The sequence below is a fragment of the Pipistrellus hanaki genome (assembly GCF_964339955.1).
Source record: "Pipistrellus hanaki genome assembly, chromosome: 5".
Lineage (NCBI taxonomy): Eukaryota > Metazoa > Chordata > Mammalia > Chiroptera > Vespertilionidae > Pipistrellus > Pipistrellus hanaki.
The window spans coordinates 59,147,434-59,175,214 of NC_140507.1; the positions used below are offsets into that span (position 1 = coordinate 59,147,434).

The 27,781-nt window shown below is 35.4% G+C and overlaps 1 protein-coding gene across 13 annotated transcripts in view; it reads right to left on the bottom strand.

The window, feature by feature from the left end:
* Nucleotides 1-27,781, bottom strand: part of GRIA2 (glutamate ionotropic receptor AMPA type subunit 2) — a 124,888-nt gene that overhangs the window by 32,262 nt on the left and 64,845 nt on the right. For all 13 annotated transcript variants that reach the window (XR_014795041.1, XR_014795042.1, XR_014795043.1 and 10 more), the window contains exons 4-6: nucleotides 22,273-22,469; nucleotides 18,126-18,179; nucleotides 13,585-13,746 (exon numbers count right to left, since the gene is read on the bottom strand). Coding sequence is in view for 9 of the 13 variants with exons in the window: in XM_084884307.1 (XP_084740433.1) it covers nucleotides 13,585-13,746; nucleotides 18,126-18,179; nucleotides 22,273-22,469 (413 nt within the window). In the remaining 4 variants the exon portion in view is untranslated. The remainder of the gene's footprint in view (nucleotides 1-13,584; nucleotides 13,747-18,125; nucleotides 18,180-22,272; nucleotides 22,470-27,781) is intronic.

Consider the following 27,781-nt stretch of genomic DNA (forward strand, 5'->3'; position numbering starts at 1 on the left):
ACACGACCCAGCTCCACATTATCTGCTTCCCTTGTGAATTGACATATGAAGTAACAACATTCCTACATCAGGACAGCTACTCCAACAGTGCACTCACTCACTCCCTCTGATCTTAAGCACACCCCCCCCCCAACCCCTGCCACTACACCCTCAATATCCTATATAAGCCTTTTTTCTCTCTTTGGGTCATCTCTATGACCAAATAGACTGCTCTGTTAGGCTCCGTCAATGAAGAGCCATGAAGTTAAATTGCATGCATATGCTCAAACATTACTTCCTTAGTGATGCTCTTCTTGTCTAATCCACTCCCAGTCATTCTCCTTCACACGACCTTGTTAATTCTCTTATAGCAACTACCAGTATCTGAGTATCCTGTTCATGAATTATTCATTTGTCTCCTTCATCTCTCTTTCATACTAGATGTTCCCTTACTCTAAGGAAACGGAAAACTTGTCTGATTTGTCTGTCACAACTGAATTCTGAGAGTCCAGGACAGCACTGAGCACATGGAAGGAAGGAAGGAAGGAGAGAAGGAAGGAAGGAAGGAGAGAAGGAGGGAGAATTTAAAGGAAGGTCAGAGATCTTCACATGGTCCCCCTCTTTATGGGACTCAGATTATCTCCTAGTCTAGTGAAAATATATATAGATGGGCAACTACAATAAATCTATCATAGTATTACTAGAGGCCCAGTGATTAAAATTCGCACACGGGTAGGGTCCTTGGCCTGGTAGGCAATCAGGGCCAAATAGGGCCTTCTTTCTGGCTGCAGACCAGGGCCTTCCTTCATTCTGTGCCACCCCCTGAAGGTCAAAGCATATCATAGCAAGCAATTGAACTCCTGGTCTCCTAGTCAAACTCCTGTGGAGACAGTTTGCATACACACACACACACACACACACACACACACACACACACACATATAGATAGATAGATAGATAGATAGATAGATAGATAGATAGATATAGATATAGATATGTAGATATATAGATATATAAATATATACACGAATTAGTCTGATGCTGGATAGCTGTCTTTGCTTGCTTTTTAAAATATGAAAGATGTTACATTAAGGCAAATGAGAAAATAATTTATGTTATAAATTATCCCCTCCATGTATCCAGAAAGTTTTTAATTTTTTTCATTTATAATTTATATTCAGTATTATTTTGTATGAGGTACACAGCATAGTGGTTAGATAGCCATATCCTTTACAAGGTATTTCCCTCTATATTTCCAGTACCCAACTAGCACCATACACACTTATTACATTACTAGAGGCCCGGTGCATGAAATTTGTGCAAGGGGGAGGAGGGTGTGATCCTCAGCCCAGTCTGCACCCTCTCCAACCTGGGGCCCCTCAAGGGATGTCAGACATTCCACTCACAATCCAGGACTGCTGGCTCCCAACTGCTTGCCTACCTGTCTTTCTGATTGCCCCTAACTGCTTCTGTCTGCCAGCCTGGTCATCCCCTAACTACTACCCTGCCAGCCTGATTGATGCTTAACTGCTCTCCTGCCAACCTGATTGCCCCTAACTGCCCTTCCCTGCAGGCCCAGTTGCTCCCAATGTCCCTCCTCTGTTGGCCTGGTCACCCCTAACTGCCCTCCCTTGCAGGCATGATCCCTCCCAACTGCCCTCCCCTGCTGGCCATCTTGGGGTGGCCATCTTGTGTCCACATGGGGACAGCCATCTTGTGTGTTGGAGTGACAGTAAATTTGCATATTACTCTTTTATTAGAGGCCAGGTGTATAGGTGGGGGCCAGCTGGTTTGCTCTGAAGGGTGTCCCGGATCAGGATGGGGATTCCCTTGGAGCCTGAGGCAGCCTGAGCAAGGGACCTGTGGTGGTTTGCAGGCCGGACATGCCCCCCAGTGACCCAAGTGGAGACCCTAGTATTTGGGACTTATTTATCTTCTATAATTGAAACTTTGTAGCCTTGAGTGGAGTCCAGGGCCAGCCAGGGCTGTGGGAAGCTTGGCTTCCTCCATTGTCGGGGAAACCCAAGCCTCCTGCTTGCTCTGTGGCCACAGTCATATTGGTTAGGTTAATTTGCATACTCGATACTGACTGGCTGGTAGGTGTGGTTGTGGGTGTAGCAGAGGTATGATAAATTTGCATATTACTATTTTCTTAGATAGGATTATTCACGATATTCCCTATGTTGTACTTCACATCTCCATGACTATTTTGTAACTATCAATCTGTACTTCTTAATCCCTTCACCTTTTTCACCCATCCCCCACATATTTTCCCCTCTAGCAACCTTCAGTGTGTTCTCTGTGTCAGAATATCTTTCAATTTTATTTTTTTCCTTAGATTCCACATATGTGAATTCATAGGGTATTTGTTTGCATACAAACTTTTTTGAGCCTCTATTTTTAATGGTACAGTTGTGTGAAATTATTCATCTAATCTGTATGAATGAGTTTAGTTGAATTACTTTCATTTTATCATGAAAGTGAATCAAATTTAATGGGAAAGTTGGGAGGAAGAAAAAAATTGAAGGTCATGAGTACTGTGACTGAAAACTCTTAACTGTAATGATATTCATATTTACCTCTAAATTTTCCTACTGGAAATTCTCCTCCTGTGCTAGTTAACAATGTCATTGCATGCCAATATGTGAATCCTCCTTACATATGCAGATTATTTCCTGGATGGTGGTACTAGAGTTTCCTACAAATACCTGAACTAGACAAGTCTAAACAAAAGCCATTACCATTTTTTCCCCCCAAATCTGTAACCCTTCCCTTCAAAGTGTGTGTGCAAGAAATTAGCAAAATATAGTATGTTACAGTTCTATGTAGGCAATTTATATTCCCAAATTTAAAATGCAATTATTGGGAACCTATCCTAAGAAAATATTGTCATACAAATATTTTTCATACAAAGAAATAAATTTCAGTATTATTTGTACTAAATTTCTCATAGTAAAGAGATGTTTAAAAACTATGCTTTCTGTCTTGAGGAAGTATTATGCAGCCATTAGAAGTAATATTAATGCCCTAGATGGTTTTGCTCATTGGATAGAGCATCAGCCTGTGGACTGGAGTGTCTTGAATTCAATAAGGGCACATACCTGAGTTGCAGGCTCAATCTCCAGTGGAAGGGCATACAGGAGGCAGCCTATCAATGATTCTCTCTCATCACTGATGTTTCTTTCTTTTTTTTTTTTTTTTTTACATTTTTTTTTATTTTATTATATTTTATTGATTATGGTCTCACATAATTGTCCTTATTCCCCCAAACCTCTCCCTAGATATGTCTTCCATCCCTCCCCCTCCCAACCCCCCTCTCCCCCATTGTCCATGGCCACTAGCTAGGCCCATATGTATGCACACAAGTCCTTTGGTTGATCTCTTATCTCTTCCCCTTACCCCAATCCCCCCTTATTTTCCCTCTGAGGTTTGAGAGTCTGATCGCTGGTTCTCTTTCTCTGGGTCTGTTTGTGTTATTCATTATTTCCTCTAGATGTGGGAGATCATGTGATCCAAGAAATACCCTTGTAAGAACCTAAACTGCAACAAGCCATAATGGTTATGCTGAGAGGCAAATGAATCAGTCTGTAGTGAGTTCCTTTCTGAGCCAACAGTTCTTTTGCGTCCCAATTTCAATGCCAGATAGTTCCTTATGATGTTTCTTTCTCTCTCCCTCTCACTTCCTCTCTGAAGTCAATAAATATATGATTTTAAAAAGTGATAATATTTTGTAACTATGTGAATAATCTTATCTAATAAAAGAGTAATATGCAAATTGACCATCACTCCAACACACAAGATGGCTGCCCCCAAGATGGCCAGCAGGGGCGGGCAGTTGGGAGGGACCAGGCCTGCAAGAGAGGGCAGTTGGGGGGCGATCAATCCTACAAGGGAGGGCAGTTAGAGGTGGCCAGGTCAGTAGAGGAGGGAAGTTAGGGACGACTGGCCTGCAGGAAAGGACAGTTGGGGGCAATCAGGCTGGCAGGAGAGCAGTTAGGCATCAATCAGGCTGACAGGAGAGTGGTTAGGGGGTAATCAGACTGGCAGGAAGAAGCAGTTAGGGGCAATCAAGAAGGCAGATACGACAGCAGTTAGGAGCCAGCAGTCCTGGATTGTGAGAGGGATGTCCAACTGCCTACTTAGGAAATTTGGACATCCCTTGAGGGGTCCCAGATTCGAGAGGGTGCAGGCTGACCTGAGGGACACACACTCCTGTGCATGAAGTTCATGCACCAGGCCTCTAGTGCTAATTGTAAGATAAGTGAAAAGATTATTACAACTAATTAAAAATATTTTTCTACAAAATGAGAGTAGTTTTTTAAAAAGTTCATATCCCTTTGACAAAAAAAAGGGTAAAGAAAAATAAAATTTTTAATAATAAGGAGGAAATATACATGATTATATTTTCCAAGTATTTTACAGTATCCTTGTACCATTTAGAAAAAAATACACACCTGTGTAATATTAAAATCATTGTTTTAAATCATACCTACTTAAGACTTCTTAGAAAAATAAGAGTTATAAATCGGGATTTATCTGTCTCACATGTTTGTTTCTGCTCCAAAAAACAAACAAACAAACAAAAAAAACCACATACATACCCATCTGCTTTCTTATACAGCAACCAGTTTCTTGCCAATGTGAGCCTCACAACAAAGGCTAGGTCACTAAGCAAGAAGCAGAACTTAAACTGAATAACTTGAATATTTCAAAAATGATTGATATTTGCATTTGAAAATTATGATAATATTTAAAAGCTAAAATCTTTACTGAGAGAGCTTGCTCACATTTCTAGGAGAAAAGTATAAAGCCATCTGCTAAATGTTTGAGAGGCCTATAAAAGTTGGTAAACTACATTAAAAAAATAAGATTACTTTGAACAAACTAAAACCACTAACAGTTGTTCCATGTGGCATGTTATAATTATGATTCAGAGCCTGATTTTTCATTTAAGAAGAAAAACCCTTTGAACCTTTTTTTTTTTTTTTCAAATGTTCAAATCTAATCAAGTCTCCAGCCCATTATCATTTTAAATTAAAAGTCACAATCATAGAAACTCAATTCTGGGTTGAGAGAAAATCAACAGCCTCTGTATCCAGAGTTCCATTTTGTTTATGTTCTGCATATGTGGCTCATTTCTTTTTCTAAACAAATACGTTCACATTTTGATTGGATAGTTAAATATTTCTGTTTTATCCCACCATCCACTAAACTACATGTAAATTAATTGAAGGGGACATGATGAGTGCATCATGGAAAACAAATACATCATCTCTGCCCTGATGTTCATGTTCTGTGGAATCCCTCAGCCAGGCTGGAAATTTATTTTCTGTAGGGGGCCATTATGGTGTGCCGTATTATATCACAATCATATCATGTGTAGACTTTAGAAGAAATCTGGGAAAATGTTTTGTTATGGACCATTTTCCAAATGCACTGTGTATTTCATTCTAAATGTATATTTATTGATACTTATTTTTCTAAAATACAATGAAATATGCTTCTGGTGCCCAATAGTCATCAGACGATAGTCTGTAATACATTATTATAATCACTGATAACAATAACAATAGTCTGACATCCAAAATAAAGAGGAAATGAAAAGTAGCTCTATGTGCCTTTAGAATTTAGTGAATATGCAAAAAGTGTAAGTAGGCTAAAATATAAAATATTATGGGTCATCATAATGATAGCATCTATTCCTAAATATATGTTATCTGCACCATGCTAAAATAGAAATATCACTCAAAAAAGAAGTACTAGACTTCAGGTAGTAAGAAGAATTACAACATGTCCTATGAGTGGCCACTTTCCAAATTTCCCTTGAAATTGAGTTTATTTGAGAAAGCACTGCACATAGCATCAAAAGACAGGGCTCAAGCCTTGATTTTATCATTTACTTTTTTCATAATCACTTTTTGAATAGCATCAATTATTTGGTTAAATGAAAGTATTAAACATATGATATCTCCAGATAAATTTATACAATATAACCTCAGTTTCTTCATTCTACAATATTATCAGCAGGGCCAAAATTGATGTGCTCTAAGAAAAATAAGCCTGTAAGAAAAATTTTATAAACTTTTTTTTTTTTTTTTTAAGATTCTTGGCAATGTCTAAGAATCAACGGCACAGGAAAAAGAATAGTATTGAATACATTATAAACTAAAAATTATTCACTTGAATTAATTTCAAATTCAACTGCAGTCTACTTTCTGAAAAAAGAGTTGTCAGTGATAAGGTCATCTTTAATTTCCTGTAAAGCCTTCTGAATGTGCCCTTTGAAGCTTCAAAAAAAAAAAAACAAAAAAAAAAACACACCACAAAATCTTCATAAAAACAACATTAGTGGAGCAGCAGGAACTCTTATTCATTGCTGGTGGGAATGCAAAATGGCATAACCACTTTGGGAGGTAGCTTGGCAGTTTCTTATGAAACTAAACATCTTTTTACTCTATGATCCCGCAATAGCACCAGTCAGTATTTACCCAAAGGAGCTGAAATCGTATGGCTACTCAAAAACCAGCACACAGATGTCTATAGCAGCTTTATTCATAATTATCAAAACTTGGAAGCAACCAAGGTGTCCTTTAGAAGGTTAATGGGTAATTAAATTGTGGTGCATACGAACAATGAAAAATTTTTGTGCTTAAAAGAAATGAGCTACCAGCCATGAAAATACCTAGAGGAACTTTAAGTGGATATACTAAGCAAAAATGCCAATCTGAAAAGGCTGCATACTATATGATTCCATCTATATGCTATTCTAGAAAAGGCAAAACTATGGAGAAAGTATAAAGGTCAGTGGTTGCTAGGAGATGGGGGTGGAAGGAGTGATGAATAGAAAGAGCACAGAGGAATTTCAGAACAGAGAAAATATTCTATAAGTAAAACTATAAAAATGGAAGCATGTTATTAGTCCAAACCCATAGAATATAGAACAGTAATACTGAACCATAATGAAAGCTATACCTTGAGTGTAAATTCTAATAAGTCTTATCACACTGGTGAGTGAGGTTGATATTGCAGGAGTCTATGTATGTATGGGGATAGAAGGTATATAGGGAATATCTGTATATTTTGCTCGATTTTGCTGGGAACCTAAGAGTTCCATAAAATATAAACTCTTATTTAAAAAAAATAATAAATGTACTCAACATCTTTAGTGAACACACAAGCTGTATCACATTCCCAAGGGTGAAAAGACACCTCCCTTGGCAAGAAACATTAACATTTTTTAAAATTATTCTCTATAGTACAAATAATTTTTAAGTCACTGTGATATTTTTCACTCAAGACTCTTCATGTAAAAATTATCCATTTAACATATTTTTGCCTAAATTTCCAATTGGCTATTGACCCTGACTGAAAATCTTGCTATGGACCAAAACATTTGTGTCCTGAAACTTGTGATTCACTGAAGGATTCAAATTTTCAGATACACTTAATCAGATTCATCATGATTAAAAAAAAAAAAAAAGACTCAAATCAACACACAGTATGGTTCTGATTTACCCAGACATAGGAAAAGGCTTTCTTAGAAACAGATCTTTATTTTTTACTGGTTGCATAAATTCCTTCACATGACTCTCCCACTTCCTGGAAATCTTTGCAAAAAAGGGAAGGTTCCTCATTTTTTCTAATTTATGGGGGGAAAAAATCCAATACGTAGTTTCTAGGCTGAATTAGGATTTGATTTTGGTAGATGGAGTTAGAGATGACTATCTGCAAGCCACTACTATCTGAGAGACAGAAGAACCATTATGTGTTACATAGATTTAGCAAAAATTACAAATATTTTTTTATATATACTTTTTATTTTGTGCCTAAATTAGCTCTTTAAATAACTATGGTAGTATATATCTGGAAGAAATCTTAGAGATAAAGAAATGTGAAAATGAGATGAACTTAGATAACCTGCATTATAATTACAAATAATAAAAGCACATGTATATTTTAATGGTGTAATATATACATACTAGAGGCCCTGTACACAAAATTTGTGCACTGGGGGCGGGGGGTGTCCCTCAGGGGATGTCTGACTGATGGGGAGCGGGCCTAAGCCGTCAGCTGAACGTTTTTAACACTGCAGTGGAGACAGGAGAAGCTCCTGACACTGCCACTGAGCTCACCAGCAGTGAGCCCGGCTTCTGGCTGAGCTGCACCCACCCCTGGGACAACACTGACCACCAGGGGGCACTCCAGAATTGAGCATCTGCTCCCTGGTGGTCCGTGCACATCATAGTGACCTGTCATTCTGCCTTTCAGTAGATTTGCATATTGCTTTTTATTATATAGTGTAATGTAACCATTTTTAAAAATTGAGAGCAAATTGGTGGTTGCTATAGGGGAGGGGGGTTTGGAGAACAGGATAAAAGAGGTGAAGGGATTAAGAAGTATAAATTGGCAGCTACAAAATAGTTATGGGGATGTGAAATACAGCATAGGAAATACAGTCAATAATATTGTGATAACTATGGTGCCAGGTGAGTACTAGAAATATCAGGGGGAACCCTTTGTAAAGTATATGATCATCTAACCACTATGCTGTACACATGAAACCAATATAAAATAATACTCAAAGTAAAGTTTGATTAAAAAATACTTCCTTTAAAGTCAAAAATATTTCTTTACAAGGTATGTAATTTTATCAATATCAAATTATTAATTTATGGGTTTATTTCAGTCATATACACATTTTTAAAACCACAAAATATAAGGATCTAAACATGTCCAGCCCGTAGGTTCTCAAGTGGCAAAATGCTTTAATATCAAAAGTAGGGGATTCCAATGTCAGCTGTGGTTTTGGCCAGTTAAAACATTCACAAAGCAGAATTAATTCTATTAGGCCACCAGGGTGCTATTTAGTGCATGGCACTAATTACTGGACTGAAAAGATTATACTATTTTCAGAAAGGCTTAACAACTCTCTTAGGACAGCAATTAAGAAAGTTGGAGTCTTTGCTGTAAAGTCATTTCTTGAGTAAAATGGGATTCTTGTGGGAAAGCACTCTTTAAATGCCACGCAAGTATTAGTCACATATTATTGTTAAATTCAACATCAGAAAGACATGGAAGACACAAGAATCCAAATAAGGTATAAATTGTTGGTATGACCAGGTAGAATGTATAGTTATATCTTGCAAGTTGTTGAAGACACTGAAAATCTATCTAAAAATAAAAATAGTTGTAAATTATATTTGAGAGAGTAGCATATCATCCTTGAAATCTTCCTTGTCTTTGAAAACAAAGGTACGGGAGGTAAAAATGCCAATTTTAATTGTGCCATTTACAACCAGGTGCCATAACGGTGTAGGTCTGATAACTATAGTCATTTTACATTTCATCAAGTAAAATAATGCTGCTTTTCTGCCATGGCTGAATAAAATAAACATAAATGCTAGAGCAGAAATTTAAACCAAATTTTATAGCAATGATAATTACCTATTTTTTCTTTCTCAGCGATTTGACATTTTCAAAGCATTTGTATTTTTTCATTTCATTACTCTTCATTGCAACAAATACTCATTATGTGCTTCCTCTGTGCAAACCACTGTATCAGATCCAGGCCCAATAAGATTACAAGTGATACAGACTTCCTTTCAGATTCCTTTTTTTAATTGACACATATCTCTCAACCAAATTTATATCAATATGTTATAAATGAATGGTTATGCTTTTGCAGTTATTATTTATTTTACAAAAAAAATTGAAAGATTTGGCAAATACAACAAATATCATTTACTTCCTGCCACTTTTATGCCACAACCCTAATTTATATAATTATCATCTGTTGCCTAGATTGTTTGCAGCATCTTACTAAAAGCTCCCCTGCAACCAAGTGCACTCTCTACAATCTGTTGTCACCAGGGCAGTCATAATAATCTTCCTTGCCAAAACCATGGTCATCAGTCACCTCTAATAGTTCCCTGTTGCTCTCAGAATAGCACAAACAAACAAACAAACCCTCAGCCACACAAGATCTGGATCCTGCATATTTCTACAGTACTGGCTCTGAGAATTCTCTCAAGAACACTTCTGTTCAACTTTCGGGCCTATGGAAATATTTACATCTTCCTTGCACTGGGGACCTTACATGCCTTATTTCCTCTCTGCGGAGCTAGTGACCCTTCTTTCTTCCAATTTCTATGTCTCCTTGACATTTCACATTCCATATTGCTGCTTCTGAGAAGCCTCTTCTTGTTTCCAGAATTTAGGAGCTTCTAATGGGAGCTGGAACAGTGCCTTTGCTTCCATCTACTTGTTCTTTCAGAAAGTCTTTATTAAATAGCTACTATGTGCCAGGCCTTATTGTAAAAGCTTGGGGGACCCATCAGTGAACAAACAAACAACAATAGAATCCCTGCTGCCTTAGCACTTATAAGAGGAAATAACTACCAAAGTAAGGAATAGTTGAATTATAAATACAGTACACTAGAAGGACATATGGGGGGGAGGGACAGGACAGAGGATGGGCAATGGTACATACCTTGACAAGTACAGAAGATGCAATTTTATAAATTTTCTTTTTTAAATAGAATTTTATTGATTTCAGAGAAGAATGAAGAGAGATAGAAACATCAGTGATGAGAGAGAATCATTAATTGGCTGACTCCTGCACACACACACCTCCCCCCGACTACGGATCAAGCCTGTAACCTGGGCATGTGCCCTTGACTAAAATCAAACCTGGGACCCTTCAGTCTGCAGACTAATACTCTATCCACTGAACCAAACCGACTATGGCAGAAACTGCAATTTTAAATAGAGATCCTGCCATTGGCTTTCTTGAGAAGATGGCATTTGAACAAAGACCTAAAGAGGAAGCTTAGCCATGGAGATATTTAAGAAGAGGAAATAGTCAGCACAAACACCTTAAAGCGCTTAAGAAAGAATAAAAAGACCCATGTGGCTGAGGCAGAGTGAGCAATGGGTGGGGACAACGCCAAGGGAGAAGGTCATGTGACTAGGAGACAGAGGATTTAGGGCTTTATCACCCAATTGGATGATTTTGGCTTTCCCTCGGGTGAAACACAGCCATTGGGGGTCTTGGAGCAGAAAGTGTGCCATATTCTATTTGTGGTTTTAAAAGGATCACAAGCTGCCTTGACTGATTTGGCTCAGTGGATAGAGCATCGGCCTACAGACTGAAGGGTCCCAGGTTCGATTCTGGTCAAGGACATGTTCCTTGGTTGCAAGCACATCCCCAGTAGGGGGTGTGCAGGAAGCAGCTGATTGATCTTTCTCATTGATGTTTCTAACTCTCTATCCCTTTCTCTCTGTAAAAAAAAAAAATCAATAATTAAAGGACCACAAACATGGGATAAAGAGGGCAGGTGTGGAGAAAGGAGAACCGGTATAGGCGAGCATTGCGATGATCCTGGCAGAGACAATGGTGGTTGGATTTAGACAACACGGAAGAGGTGGTGAGAAGTGAGTCGGAGCTGAGAGGATTTCCTGACAGATTGAATGTGGGTTACTGGGGGAAAAAGAGGAGTCAAGGATATTTCCCAGTTTGTGGTCAAAATAACAACTAAAAAGAGAACTGCCATCAATTGAGATGGCAAGATGGTTGAGGGAATAGTTTGCAGGGCTTACATGTTGTGAATCTCCCTGGATCTGTCTTGACCCATTGCATCACTGTGAGTCTCCATATAGGTTGCACTTTCCCAAGTGCCTCCCTTGCTTGCTTTCTTGCTCAGCCATGTGCAAAGCCCTGCTCAGGTGCCCTACCTTCAGAAAGCCTTCCTTGCCATCACTCCTCCCATTCTGGCATAACCAGAAGCAGCGCTGGCATATTTTACATGTAGCGTGCTCTATATTTGCTTATTGTCATGTTTGTCTCTTCTGTTTGACAGTGGAAGATATATTGAATTCCTGGTCTGCTACTACATGAACATACATGTCTGTGTTAAGATGAACTCCTACTTAAAGCCATATTCTCCCAGGGATTTTCTGTAATTTTGATCAAGCTTCCAAAGCCATACAAACTCTGTCTCCTCTTGGCGCCTATGTTTCTAAAGCTGTGCTAAGTCATTGCAATGGTTGTTGCATCTTCATGGCAACCTGGGAATAATAGCCACTGCTGAATTGTGGAGACAAGAACCACACATCCAACACTGAATCAGGGCCGCAGTGTTTAAAGCCTGTGCTCTGTGCCGCTCTTCACAATGAGGGGCCAGCAGGATCTCTGACATTTGGCAGGAGCACCCAAGAGGGAGGGCTCAGGGAGTGAAATGCTACAGCAGGGAGGGAGCAAAGAAAGGTCACCAGGCAGCTCTCCACAGAGGGAAGCCTGGTGCTGAGTTTTGGCAAAAATGTTAAAAGAATGCATTGCCAAGATCTCTCCTACCCCCAAATCACTTTGCATTTTCATGCATGACATAGGAACTGTAATAATGATATGACTTGCACAGGAAAAAAAAATCATCTCATTTTGCTTTTCATCTTTCTCCCAGCAGGCAGCAGTGGGAGGCAACAGAATGACTAATAGAGTATTCAAAGAGGGCACTGTAGTTCCATTTGAGGAGGAATGCCACTTGCACTCTTCATCAGTTAACTTAAATGGTGCCATCTCTGAATGGATGGAAGCCTGCAATTCCACACAATTGGGTCAGCAGTCAGACCTCCACTGAGCATAGGGGGACACACAGTGACATCGCCTGGGAAACTCGGTGTCCATTGGCCTTTGCCGAAGCCTGTTAGGTGGTAGTAGTCCCACAAGCCCACACTGCTGTTATAGACAGTGTGCATGCTGAATCTCAAAGTCACCAAACAAGAAGTCACCTAGTTTTGAGGGACAATTAACTCTGGGGTTATTCTTTCACATCCAATGGGATGCTTTTCTGAATTGGACTTGAACTTAATAGGATCCATTTACACATTCAAACGTTGAGAACTTCAAAGCTTCAAATCCTTATCTAGAACTAGTTTCATAGCAGACACAAATTGAAAGACAAATATCAATATTTGTTTTTTCCAAGATGTGCAGAAAAACACACACAAATGTCTCTGTGATATAGAGACATCACTGTGAGAGCAACTGAAATAGCACTGTCTCTGACTGATTCATACACAAGCTATTTATAATGCACAAAGAAACAAACTCAATCTACACATCTAAAAATGTTTTGCAATGTTTGCTCTTGATTTTTGTATGTCTAGTTTCATAAAGAATGAACATCACCTTCTGCCACTCACTCCTCATCCCACACTTTGCCAGGCTTTACTCTTATCTCTGTTCTCAATCAGGTGACCACCAGTGGAAAAATACCTTCCTATAAATGGCAGAAATATTGGATAATTGGAGCTAAATCTGTGCATGTATGTGTATACCCAATAAAATACACCAAATGAACAGGTAAAGACCTCAACCTGTCCAAACCCATGAAAAATAAAAGAGCAGCCTACATAGTACTTATATCAGAGCAGTGCATTGCACTCAGCAAAGATTCTATGTCTGAGCGCATAAAGCAAGACATTTCTTTTTTAATTACTAAAATCAATTGAGATTTTTATCTTCTTTCTAAAGTATTCCATAGAACAGGCTACTAGTCAGCAGGTAGATATCAATGGAGATGTCGATATCGGCAGGTGGATACATACCTTAATTGTGGATGTGTGCGCTCCAGGGTATTCTTTTTCTTCCAGTGTTGACCATCTTTCTATAAACTTAGATACCAGGGAATCGTCATAGTCCACTATCTGAAATCCAGAGACGTTTGCGCCTCCAAACTGAATTTTTAATAGGTCTCCATCCGTAAATCCCTAGACAGAGAATACATTTATGTCCAACAGAACCTGACATTTATCAAATAACTCTATGCCTTGTGGGTTTTACAAATGTCAAAGAATGTATGAGGGATGAAAAGCCCATAGCAAATGTTTCATGTATTTTCCAGCCAATATTCACCAGCGTCTAGCATAGCCTTGGCATCATAGTGGGTCCTTAATCCATGTTTGTTTATTGGTGGTACATACATAAGAGTTCTCCATTTCAGGGAAAAGGGCTGCGTTTTATTTATTAAATCTACCACAAAGCACCTCCAGTGGTTAAAGATACTTAGTAATGAGTTACTGCTCCATGAGCTCTAACACTATTTATTCCTATGATCTGAGTTGGTTCCTCTTTTCCTCTACTCTGCAGCTGTGACCCTAGTGGCCCTTCACTGCTTTTCTTAGTAGTTCCTCTGTTTCCTGGATCACTTTTCTGTCATCATTTACTCCTCTCTTCTGCTATAGTCAATTTCCTCAGACATACTGGAGGTAAACTTTTTGAGATGTTGAATGTATAAAAATACCTTTATTTTGCTCTAACATTTGATTAGTATTTTGGTTGGGCATAGAATTTTAATTCAAAACCCTCATTATATAAAGGCATTGTTCCACTAACTTTCATTATTTCTGCTGAAAAATGCAATTTTATTATTTATTAGTTTTTAGATGTGACCTGATTCATACATCTGCCCTCTTCCCACTAGCCTGAAATCTTTAAAATATTCTATTTATCTCTGTGATTGCATGATGATTTTTTAAATAGCGTATCTCATTTGTGGAATATAATGAACAACATAATCTGATGAATAAAAATAGATCCAGAGACAGAGAAGCATTAAACAGACTGTCAAACCTCAGAAGGAAGTCAGGGGAGAGTGGCTGGAGGCGGTAGAGATCAATCAAAGGACTTGTATGGATGCATATAAACATAACCAATGGACACAGACACTAGGAGGGTGAAGGCACAAGCAGGAGATAGAGGGGCAATGGGGAGATAAATACTTTAACAAATATATATATAGCATGTACTCAATGGTCAGATTTTTGTCATTCATTATAGAAAATTTTTCTGAATGTTTCTTTGATAATTTCCTTCCCATATTTTCACTATTACATCAATCTAAATGCTTATATTCAATAACATTTATATTATTTGTATTTATATTATAGTGTTATTTTGTTACCTAATCTGAAAGATTTTTCTCGACTTTATCCTTAAAGTCATTCAATTTTTATTTACATTAGAAAAAAATAAGTAAACTTCCAGGGCTCTTTCTTATTCTCTAATTTTTTTCTTTCCCATAGCATCCTTTTCTTTTTATAGATTATACTAGAGCAATGGTTGGCAAACTGCGACCCTTGAGTTTTTAGCAAAGGCCAGCTTAGGAGTACCCTAATCAAGTTAATAGCAATGTATCTACCTATATAGTTTAAGTTTAAAAAATTTGGCTCTCAAAAGAAATTTCAATTGTTGTACTATTGATATTTGGCTTTGTTAACTAATAAGTTTGCTGACCACTGTACTAGAGGCCCAATGCATGAAGATTCATGCATAAATGGGCCTTCCCTTGTTGCTGGCACTGCCTTCATTCTGGCTGGAGATGCCTTTCCTCCTTCCCATGCTGCCGAGAGTGGCTGGGGTGGTACAGAACACATGTGACTTCCCATGATGACGACGCAAGCACCCCACCCTAGCCCCTTGGTGCCCATATATGCAAATTAAACCACCATCTTTGTTGTGTTAATTTGCATACTCCTGATTGGCTGGTGGGCGTCACAAAGGTATGGTCAATTAGCATGTTACTCTTTTATTAGGCAGATATTTTCTCTTATTTATGTTCAGATACTACATTTTAAAAAAATATATTTTATTGAGTTTTTACGGAGAGGAAGAGAGAGGGATAAAAGGCTAGAAACATCATCGATGAGAGAGAAACATCGATCAGCTGCCTCTTGCATACCCCCTACTGGGGATGTGCCCGCAACCAAGGTACATGCCCTTGACTGGAATCAAACCTGGGACCTTTTAATCCATAGACCGACGCTCTATCCACTGAGCCAAACCGGTTTCGGCCTCACTACATTTTTAAAACATTTTTCTTGTGATTCTGGTTTGCCCTGTTTCTGTGTATTGGATCCATCATAGCAAATACTTTTTCTCAAATATCTGGTTATGCTTGGTTATTTAATAGTAAAATATTTGAAATTTCTGTGTGCATGAGGGAGGCTTACTGAGTATGCTTTACTGAAAGGTAGATGGGTGGGGTAGATACCAATGCTTATTGTCAATATTTGAAGAGTTGAAGAAATGAGAAAAGAATCCCATTATGGACTGCATCTTCATCACTTTATGTACTACAAGTTATCCTTTTAAATGCTATATCAGGAACTTACAGCCTAAGCAAGCATTCAACAATTGCTGAGGAAAGTAACCAAAAATGTGAGGATTTTTCTGTTGCATAACTGCCAACTTTAATACTCTTCAGACCCTGGACAGAAAAAAAAGGGGGGGCATTCTTAATCAATAGTTTGGAAGGTGAAAAACCTTTCAAATTTGGAAAGCATTCTGCAATCTTAAGTGTCAGTGAAATTTTCAAGTGTTCTCTAATTTCTCAGAAACTGAGACTCACTACAGATTCTTTGAATTTACTGATTCATCAGAAATTCCATATGACAAGGATACCAAGTATTCAGATCAGGAAAAGCAAAATTTGAATTCAGAGAAAAAAATTGGGTAGGTTTCTTCCTAGAAGTATCATAGCAGCATGAACTTTCTTTTTCTTTTTAAAACATTTTGCTTTGGACACTCAAACACTTCTTTCATTTTTCATAGCGTCAGTTATCAACTCTCAAATTGATGAGCCACCTTCTGTCATTATTTCTCAATGTTCCAATAAAATCTTCTCCATCTGGACATTTTTAAAGATTGCAGCTTTCAATGTGGCTGTGTGTTGTTCATCAAATGGCACAATTCACACAGGGGACTGACTGTCCAGGCTGTTTCCTGCTCAGAAATTTGGTTCTGAAGAGACTGGATATAGAGCTAGTCTATTTTAACTCTTGCTTCTCCAGTAGGGGGTGATTTAGGACCTACAATATTATATTATAAGGATAAGTTCTAATGAGTTTTTATAGTAGTTAGACATTTCATTGCCAAACAAAAAAATTATCTTGAACAACCAATTTCTCCCAATAACATATGGGTTTGAGTTTTAATATTCTAAATCACTGGTGTCACTTTCTAGTAAAAATATTTATTAATTATAAGTTTGTAATTTACATTACTACTAGAAATGTTTTCTCATGTAACAATCTAATAGTCCAGACTATGAAATAAACCTGCATTGGTATAAATATGCAACTTTTTCAGGGTCCTGTTATGCTATTTAGAATAAGCTCTCATTCTCTTCCTCTGTTCAACTTTTTCTCACTATTTTTCCTGAGATTTGGGAGGGATGATGTTCTCAAGCATATAGAATTGTACTTATTAAAATAATACAAATCTTGGTAAAAGTAAAGCTTGGTAAAAGTAAAGCTTTAAGCTTATTTTATTGCTGATATAAAGGTATTTAAAAGAAGAAAATATTTCAAGAAGTAGATACAATTAACCACTTGGACATTCAATACATTCTTTGATAGGAATCATAATGAAAATATGATTAGCTATGGGAAACCAACTTTCATTGTGTTGCTTATACAGCAAGTAGTAAATAATAAATAAATAATACTTAATCTTTATATATTTGGATATTTCCAGGTTTAATTTTTACTGAGACATTCTAACAAATGTTCATTTACTTTGAATGAATATCACATGTGCTAAACATTTTAAAGGAATGGGCAGCCCAAACCGGTTTGGCTCAGTGGATAGAGCGTCGGTCTGAGGAGTGAAGGGTCCCAGGTTCGATTCCGGTCAAAGGCATGTACATTGGTTGTGGGCACATCTCCAGTAGGGGATGTACAGGAGACAGCTCGTTGATGTTTCTCTCTCATTGATGTTTCTAGCTCTCTATCCCTCTCCCTTACTCTCTGTAAAAAATAAATACAGTGACAGTAAGATACAAGGGGAAATTGGGAGAGTTAAATTTCATATATTTTTTAAAAATTTCCTGTAGTTAAAATACATCTTTTAAGACAATTTATAAAGCTTGTCAAATACTATTCTATAATTTATTATAACATTTATAATAAGAAATTGATTAAAAATATAAAGTGGGAAGTAAATCTAAACATAAAATCAGAAATATATTATCACCTAATCAATCAACACAATCAAATATATTTTTATGAATACTTCTGATAAGTGCTGGCTGTTCAAAAGTTTTTTAATTAATAATAGAAATCTTCATTAAAATTATTAATTCACCTACCAGATTTGCAATGATGTAATGATATCCTTTAACATGTTTTCCAATAGTAATAACCTAACACAGATAAAGAAAAATCATTTAATAAATATTAGTAATGTAAATGTAAAATTATTAACATAATGACTTGACTCAGAAAAAAATAAAATAATTAACTTCCATTTTTTTTTTTTATATTCCATAATAAGTCGTATTTGATAAAACCCAGATATATTTTTTTCAGGAAAAAATAACAGTACATTTTAGTGCCTAATAGATGTTAATTTTCAAAATCAATAACTGAACAAAAATACTGAAAATATGGCCACAAGATTTAAAGAAATTTAAAAACAAAGACATGTTGAATTCATGTCACAATTTTACTCCAATTTATAGCTATGCTTTTTGTCCTTTCAATGAAACATTAAACAGCTAAAATCAACATCTGAGATTTCGTATTCACACATCTACATTCAAAGATAATCACACAGAGTTTATAGTCATATATAAATTTAAAACAACTATTAACAAGCATATAAATGAATTATTTTGTGGATCTATAAAATAATATTCCTATCTTAAAAGTCTTGAAATGTTTATAGCTTAGTTCAAATAAACATTATTTTTAGCTTGAGGCAGCAAAGTATCAGAGAAGCTATTTATCCATAAATCTAAGTAAAAAATCAATAGCAAAATAAATGCATTATGGAACAAGTGGCTGTTTCAGTAATGCTGGAACAGTTTTGGACTTTGTTGAATCAATTTGACATTTCACTGATCTATATCAGTTACAATGGCCATATTGTAGCCCTGATACTTGGATATTCAAGTGTAATTTTTATTTTTAAGAAAATAGTTACACAATGGAAAGTACAAAATACCAGGGCAATAGACAAAATTTCCAATCATTAACCTCCCCTCTTGATTGCTGTTTTGGTGGCTTCCTGTTACTTTTAGCATAAAAGTCAAAATCCTTCATATGCTACAAAATCCAATGGTCTTTCAAGCTTCTCTGGGCCCACTTTTCCCTCTTTCTACGAACAGACTTCTGGCCCCTCAGTATTTTTGTAACAAAAAAGGCTTATTTCCATCCCTTTGGGGCTTCACACATTCTGTTTCTTCTACTTGGAGTATTCTCTCCACCACCATATCCTTTGTCTTGTTCCATCTTAAGGTACAATGAGTCTCAGTGCAATGGGATATCCTGGAAGACTTCCTTGGCCTTGTCCCAGGCAAAGTCAGGTGCTCCATTAGCAATGCATTTAGTTAAAGAGCAAGGGCAAAATCCTAGGAAGTATTTTACCATGTTACTTTCATAATAAGTGGTAGTTGTTTGGAAGGGAGTTAGAACTAACATTACTTTCTAACCTGTTTTTATGTAACACAACTAAATTGGCTATTCTAAAAAAATTGAACCTCTATATTGAAAGGAGGATTTTGAAGACCAGATATCCTTCTAAATGAAAAAATATATATATTATTTAGCATCAGCTGAATTGAGGTGACTATTTCCTACTGCATCTGTTGGTTCTACTTACTGTTTAATCTACTTTCTGAATCATGAATATCTTTTCTTCTGGGAATTAAGAAAAAATAGTATAAATGGTACTACCAGCAGTCCCTACCTGAATTTAGTGTGAAGAGGAAGGAAGGATATGAAAATTGATTAGCCCTACTTCTATATAAGAATTAGTGTTGGCCATACTAACAATCATATATTTGCTTTATAATAACCATTAGCATTATTTAACAATAGAAAGCTACATTAATTTCTTAATGTTTTTCATGACTGAGTGTGTTTCCTACTGAAATCACTAGAAATAAGTGTCTCCATGTTTCATCAAATGATAAAAAACCTCATAATCTAAACAAAGTTTAATTCTATTATTAACTTTAAGCTACTATGCAAACAAAATTTTGTCACATCTGAGCTCTCTTATTTAATTATTGATAAAATGATGCAGGAAATAATGTTTTATTGAAATACACTTTACCAACTTTTTGCCTGGTAAACTCTATTCCTGGAAGGCCTTCCATAATCTCCAAGTCTAAATTATCTCTTTTTGTGATTTAGAAAAGTAACATCCTGTTCTTTTCATTCATAGTATGTACCATTATCATAATGATGCATTAATTTCTGTAGTTATACCATGAATATTCACCTTGATGGGGACTTGCCTGATTTAACATTACTGCTTTGAATTTACTCCAGTGTCTGTCCAGTAAACATTAGACACTTGGGAAAATTTAGTGAATAAATAAATGAGTGAATCTACACTAGTGAATAAATAAATGAGTGAATCTACACTAGCCAAATGTTACACATAGAGATGACCTTTAAAGATTATACCATCCATGTTAAGATAGGTATTTCCTCCTCCATATTCTTAGACCACATTGATTATCACTGATAATATTGTAGAATATATATGTACATTTTTCTTCCCTTCTAAACAATGAGTTCATGGACACCACTCTTTCTTGTTTCCCTCATTCCAGATGCAGAGAATGTCCTCAATAAATGTTGAATAATGCAACCATCCATTGCATACACTAATTTAACATATTCAAGAGTGTTTTGTGAAAATACAAATCATATATATGTGCAAAATACCCTGTACATTTTGAATGGATGTCCAAATGGTTATTTATTCAACCATGAAAATATTGCTTCTAAACATTCAATTCCATGTCTTCCTCGTTTATCTTGTAGTTTCTCTCATCTAATTTTAGAAATAATTATTTTCATACAGGCTTTCCCAACATTTATGTTAAAGCAAAGACATGCTAATATTAAAATTCAGTTTTAATGAGAATCTCCTATGAAATTCAAATGAGTTTTTGAGGTTCACGTTTGAACAAAAGACCTCCAGGTTTAAAACAATCCCAAATTTATCTCTTGAGACAGTAATCAAGATTTTTCTAGTAAAATGTTCACCTCTCTGGCATACAACATTTAGTTATGTCATATAAGAAGATAGCATTCAATATCTTATGAAAGATCCATTTATTACATGTCATTAAAGCTTCATCAACATTTATATATGCAAAATGATTTGTATTCTACCAACTAGTGAATCTAATTGTTTTCTCAAAGCCTAGGAACTCTAAGAAATGCATACTCAACTCTGTTTTTCTTCTAAACATGTATTATTCCAAGGAAGTGGCAGCCATCCTAATATATATGTATAAAATGGAGAATAACTAGTTCAATGTGTATATGTGTATATGTTTGTGTATTATTTTATATATCAACTACATTACAGCCATCTAAATCAGTTAGAAATCACACACACCAGATAAGAAGCAGATGCCCTGTGAATGAGGTCTTAGTAAGTCATAATGCTGCTTTGCTACCATCTGTCATCACTTACCCTTTCTATAACCATAGTGGATTAAGTTTTTCTCATAATATATTACTGCATGGCTTTCTGTCCTAAAATATCTTAAACTGAGACAAGGTAGTATAGTAAACACAGATAAAGCATCTGTAGTTCTGGTATCATCTTACCCCTTAAAACATTCCAAATGAAAATATATCTTGCATGCCTCTCAACAGTGAACACAAACTGAATGTGTCTTCCTTATATATTTTAATTTTATAGATTAATAGTTTTAAATTGACACAAAATCTCCCTAATAGGATGGAAAAAAATCACTTCTTGGAAAAATAAATACATGCCTTTTCTGAAGACATAAACCCATTTAGACAAGAAGACATAGTTAGCGTACAGTACTGTACTCTACTGTTTGAAGTAATCCACTGTAATTCACTGAATCATCAAAGAATTCATGAATTATTTACTTTTCTCCCAGAAAGCAGACTTAATACATGTCTATTTCTTTATCTCTAAGAAGTTCAACAAAATTTAAATTTAAATTTCCAATTAAAAACACCAAGGTTTAGAGCAACACTAATGTAAAATGTAAAAGTTCAGAATTAAATATCAACTGTGTTTCATGATCAGTCTGATGTGTCAGCATTATTGAAGACCATCTGCTATTGCTAACGGATGCTGGAGATAATTTAATTGATGATCTTTGCCGCATCCTACATAAACCATAAAGTAAAAACTGCTGTTCAAGCACCTTCCACAAATACTCGATCCAAACGCTGACAGGGCATATATATTCTATATTTAGGACCATTAGAAAAAAGAGAATAGCAAACCTGGTCTACAATGTCGTTTACTTTATCCCGTTCACAGTCCAGGATTACACGCCGTTCCTTTTTTAACTCTAGATCTTGAAAAAGTGATCGATAGGTCTCATCTTTCTTGTCATTGTTAATATTTCCCACATTGATAGCAGTCACTTGCCATTTCTTTTCAGCAGCAGAATCCAGCACAGCTTGCAGTGTTGATAAGCCTAGGAAGGAACAGAAAAATGATGACTGATAAAGATACTCAAAAAAGACACTAAAAAAAAATACCCAGTTTGCTGTGTTGTAAAATTGACTGCAAACACATATATGTATATACATATGTGTCTGTGTGTGTATATTTGAGAGAGAGAGAAACATTGGTTTGTTGTTCCATGTATTTATACATTCATTGGCTGATTCTTGTATGTACTCTGACTAGAGATTGAGCCTGCAACCTTGGTGTATCTGGATCACGTTGTAACCAACTGAGCTACCCAACCTGGGGGAGAATATATGTTTAAGGCTGATATTTTTGTGCAGCTAAATTGATGTTGACTTTTCTAAAAAGCTACAGTTATGATCTTGATAAATTTCTACTTATTTCCATGCCATATCACATTTCAGCTAAATGCTATTGTTCTGATTAAAGGGACCTAGTTTGGAGGGACCAGTATCCCCTTCTTTTAGCTCTCTATTTTTTTTATATATATTATTAAAGCATAATGTCTTTAATACCTCTGGTTTGAGGGAAATCAAAAGACATTACAAAAATTTCTTCCTCTAACAGAGTGGAAGAAAACGTTTCATGATATATGACAGTCTATCATGTTATATAGATATCTTGAAGAAGTTCAGTGCATTTTCAGTGAGGTGAATCTATGTGTGTCCATTTGAGACTAAGAACCAGTAATCGTTCTTTCCTCCTATATTTCTCTCATGAGTTGTTTTTTCCTTAGCCTTCTGTTTCATGTTTTGTTATTGGGATTGATCCCATTGAGATTAACATGTTCACTTATTAACCAGATGGTAGAATTTAGCTTTCTAGAACAGATTTGTTATAATTTACTTAACTTCTCAAATGTAAAACCATTTTACTGCTTATTAGTAACTGTGCTTATAGTATCATATACCTTAAGATCTTACTCTTATTTTTAATATCCATATATTACTTCATTTGTAGGATTGAGGAGAACAACTTGGGAATTTAAGTTCAATGTGCAGTTTAGCACTTAGAAAGCCAGTACATAAGCTGTCTTTCACATGACTGCAACAGCCAACTCAAATCCATCATTTCTATTAATAGCTTAATGAACAACACAAAGCTCCAAAAAGAATTCAGAATTATAACATTATCTTCCTGATTCCAAAAAGACTTGCATCTTTCCCAAAAGAATATTGATCCCTTTTTACCTTAAAAATGAAATATTCCTAAAGTGACCACAATGCTCTGTTAAGTTTTATTCATGTACTAAATTTATTGAAATTTATTTATCATAGTAACAGTATATGTACATTCTAAATGTTGTTGAAAACTACTTGATACTTTAAAAGTATCATTAAAAATTATATATATTCCATATAGGCCAAGAGTATATAAGTTGAGCCTAGAACATCTTGTGATATCAGAAAGTAAGGAAGCTCTCCAGAACTACCAGGATTTTGTCAAAGGACTTATGAATCAATTTGGTAAGGATCATTTTAAATAAAGATGAGACAATATGAATATCAATAAAAAAATAATATCTACATAACACTTTAAATACATAATTTATAATGATATATTCGGTTGCCATTGTAGATGCTAGAGAGCCAAGTTATTACTTTGAAAATTGGTAAATGAAGAGAGACAAGCATTTTCCTGCCTTTCCTATATGAAGTACACTCAGGATGATGGTTTTTCTCATTGGAGAGACTCCAGCTACTACATGATAAATGAATATAGATTTAGAATTGTCACAACTTGCACCTAGTGAATTAATGTATCAAGGCAACAATCATAACTACTGCTAATAACTCAAAAAGAGACACGACAAGTTATGTGTCTCCAAATGGGAATATTCAACCCACCTATGAAGTATTTATGTTAAAAAAAAAAAAAAGTGAATTTGGGTCCCATTGAGCTTCTAGATCAAACTACCAATTTATATGAAATATAAGGCAAAGAGTAATATACTAAACACCATCTTGCTGTAATCATCAAAATTCAAACAGTAAACAACTCTATATCCATATATATATAAAAGCCTAATATGCATATTGGCATATTGTACCCACAAGAGTTCAACCAGTCAGGAGACCGTTTGCTATGACATGCACTGACCACCAGGGGCAGGGCAGAACGAAGGAAGCCAGAAGGCCCTGATCACCAGCCAGGCCTAGGGAAACTACCCGTGTACACATTTTGTGCACCAGGCCTCTAGTTACATTATAAAAGCCTTAAGCTTGAGATATATGGACCTTATACTTATCCTGATTCAAGAAAATTCTAAAAAATGAAAATATTATTTATATATGATGATATTGTGGTTATGTTTAAAACAAGAATTATTTTTTCAAAATACACATTGAAATATTAACGAATGGAATGACATGATGTCAGGTATTTGCTTCAAAATAACTGAAAGGCAGAGAGGGCTATAAGTAAAATAAGATTTCTCATATTATGGTCATTAATTAAGCTTGGTTAAGAGTTTGTGGTGGTCTTTATATTATGCTCTCTATTTTGTTATTTAAAATATTTCATAATGAAAATATAAAAGAAATTACTTTTATTTCAATTGGAAAAGTTGAACCATAAATTGTCTTGAATTTTGTGTTTCTTTGGTAAAATTAGTTTCCTCTATCCAGTTTTGTAACAGAAATTATAGTATAAATAAGAATTGCTCAAGGGAAAATTTATAGAGATAAAATGATAAAACATCTTTTAATAACTTCATAGATCACCTGTGATTCACTGTAAATAAATTAAATCCTCCAATAATACAATTCAAATCATCTTTCTGTTTTTCATTAATGAAGATAGAATACATAGCTGGTCATCATGATAAATTCAATAGCTATCAAAACAGTTATTAACTCTATCCAGTTTTCTTTCCAAGTATAAAAAAGAAAAGCTAATTTTCTAAACATCTTCTACTGTCAAGATTTTACTTTTTCCACATTCCAATCCTTATGCAACTTTTTCATGTCACCTCCTTAAAAACATTACACCCACAGATGATGTTCTATATGCTATCCACATATTTTCATCTGGTATTTAAAAGTGGGCTTCCTTTCTTCTAGAAAATAATTTTACTTCTTAGTTATTTAATTATTAATTTTACCACCTACTGAAATAAGTTTCAAGTGGTGATGTTCTTGACATTCTGCCCTATTTTTCAACATATGTTACAAGGAAGTTTAAAATATGACAATTGGAATTTATCAAGTGATATTTCTTAACCTAATATTTATTGGCAGTTCATCTTGTCAAAGAATATGGTATATAAAATCAATAAGAATTAATTTAAAGTAATGGCTGGGTTTCAGACTCATTTATTCTATGAGTCAAAAGTAACTCAGTTGATGTGGATCCTCTGTGATTAAAACTCTCAGAATTAATACTGTGTAACCTATGAAACTGAAATAAATAACTTTCATCTATTAAGAAGCTAAACTGCTTAAGTAAGAAGCTAAACTGCTTAAGTAATGTATATCAGACTTGATGAACTTAATCAGAAGACACTGAACAACATTAAAACATCTCTAATGACAGTGGAAATAAGTCACACACCTTGGTATGATCGGACTCAGGATTTGAAGAGATTGCTGATGCATGTGTTTAGTGATTCATATTCTTAGATTTCTTTCTTCAATAACCCTCTCAAACTCTCTACCCCTTCTCAGAAGGAAAAGCTGGTTACTATCTTGTGTTTTTAAAATTAATGGATCATTTTAAACTTCACTGAAAATAAATGCATGTTATAAATATTGAAGAGAAATTAAATATAATAAACACATGCTCTTGGTACCATACTCTAATTAGGGAAACAAGTGTTACGTGGGATCTGTCTCTTTCCCTTTCACACAAACTAACATAGAAGTATCTTTATAACGAGTCTTTCCCAATTCAGAATATAAACATGTATGGACAGTGGGGGTTCTATAGGAATATTGGCTTATTTAAAGCCATTAGTAGGTAATAATTATTCAACTCTAATATCTATATTACTATATATTTGAGTTATTATTGCTGGGTTATTATTGCTGGATTACTTAGGAAAAAAACTTAAAATTCAGTTGTTCATATTCTATACTTAAAAATCCAGAAAATTAACTGTTTTTCTTAATAAATATATTTAAAATATGTTCAAGAAAAACCTCAAGAACATTATAAAGTTGAAAATTAGTAATTCTTTATTTTAACTAAAAGTCTAAGAATTTAGAATTTAAAGAATTGTTGGATTACATTACTTCCTCTTATGCCTATTTTTACTGGACAAGTTATAGCTGTATAACCTCTATCTTTAATCTCCCTAAAACTCTAAGTATTAGTAGCAGTAGTTCAGTCTCATTGTGAGCTAATAACATTATGAGAGGTTATAGAAAATCCATCAGCCTAAAATCAGGTGAGTCCAAATGTTTTAGTTTGGACATTAATGGGTGGAATTAAAAAATGATTACTGCAAATAGGTATATTTCATTCAGACCATGTCTTCCTCCTTAAAAATATTTTCTTTGGTCCATTAAAAATTCATTGGCCTTATTCATCTTTCAGGCACAGAAATTAATATTCATGACCACTAAATCATGGCAGCATGCCTAAGCCATATTAAATTAACATATATTTCTCTCATTGACTTTTTCAGGAACATCTGAAAAGAAAAATTATTATTTGGAAGAATTTTTATTCTATGCATGATGTCTTCTTGGTTCTGAAATAAAAGTGTTTCCCTTCAGGAAAAAGAGTATGGCTCAAAATTAAACCAAGACACGAAGATATAAAACATTAGTTCTGATTTTGCCTACTGTCTGTAGAAATATATTACCTTACTTTATTGACATTAAACTGATAAATAAAAAAACACATTTTATTGAGTCTGGTTCTAATTTAGTATATTCAAAAATAATTCTGTATTTAATTCATGTTAGTCTATAGTTCAAAATGTATCTATCTACCAACTCTCTATGGAGGAGTAATATACAGTTTTTAGAAAGAGCACTGGGTCATAAAGTATTGTCAGGCTGCTGCCACATGTTTGGATAAATGGAAGACACCAGCAGTCCTAAAGGTCACACAGCAACCCATGAACATTTCAGCAGTCCTCTCACCCATATTTGAAATAATCAAAGACAACCTGTACAAAGATCAGGAGACATCTACGTTCTCATTTGTTTACAACTGAGATGCACTTACTGGACAGTGGCTCAACACTGGATGTCATGACTGGATGTCATGAATAATTGGATGCAGGGAAGGTTTCATAGTTAAGAGCAGTGCAAAGCAGCAGCATGGAAGCATTTTAAGTCTTAAAATTTTATCTAGTTTGTATTCAGG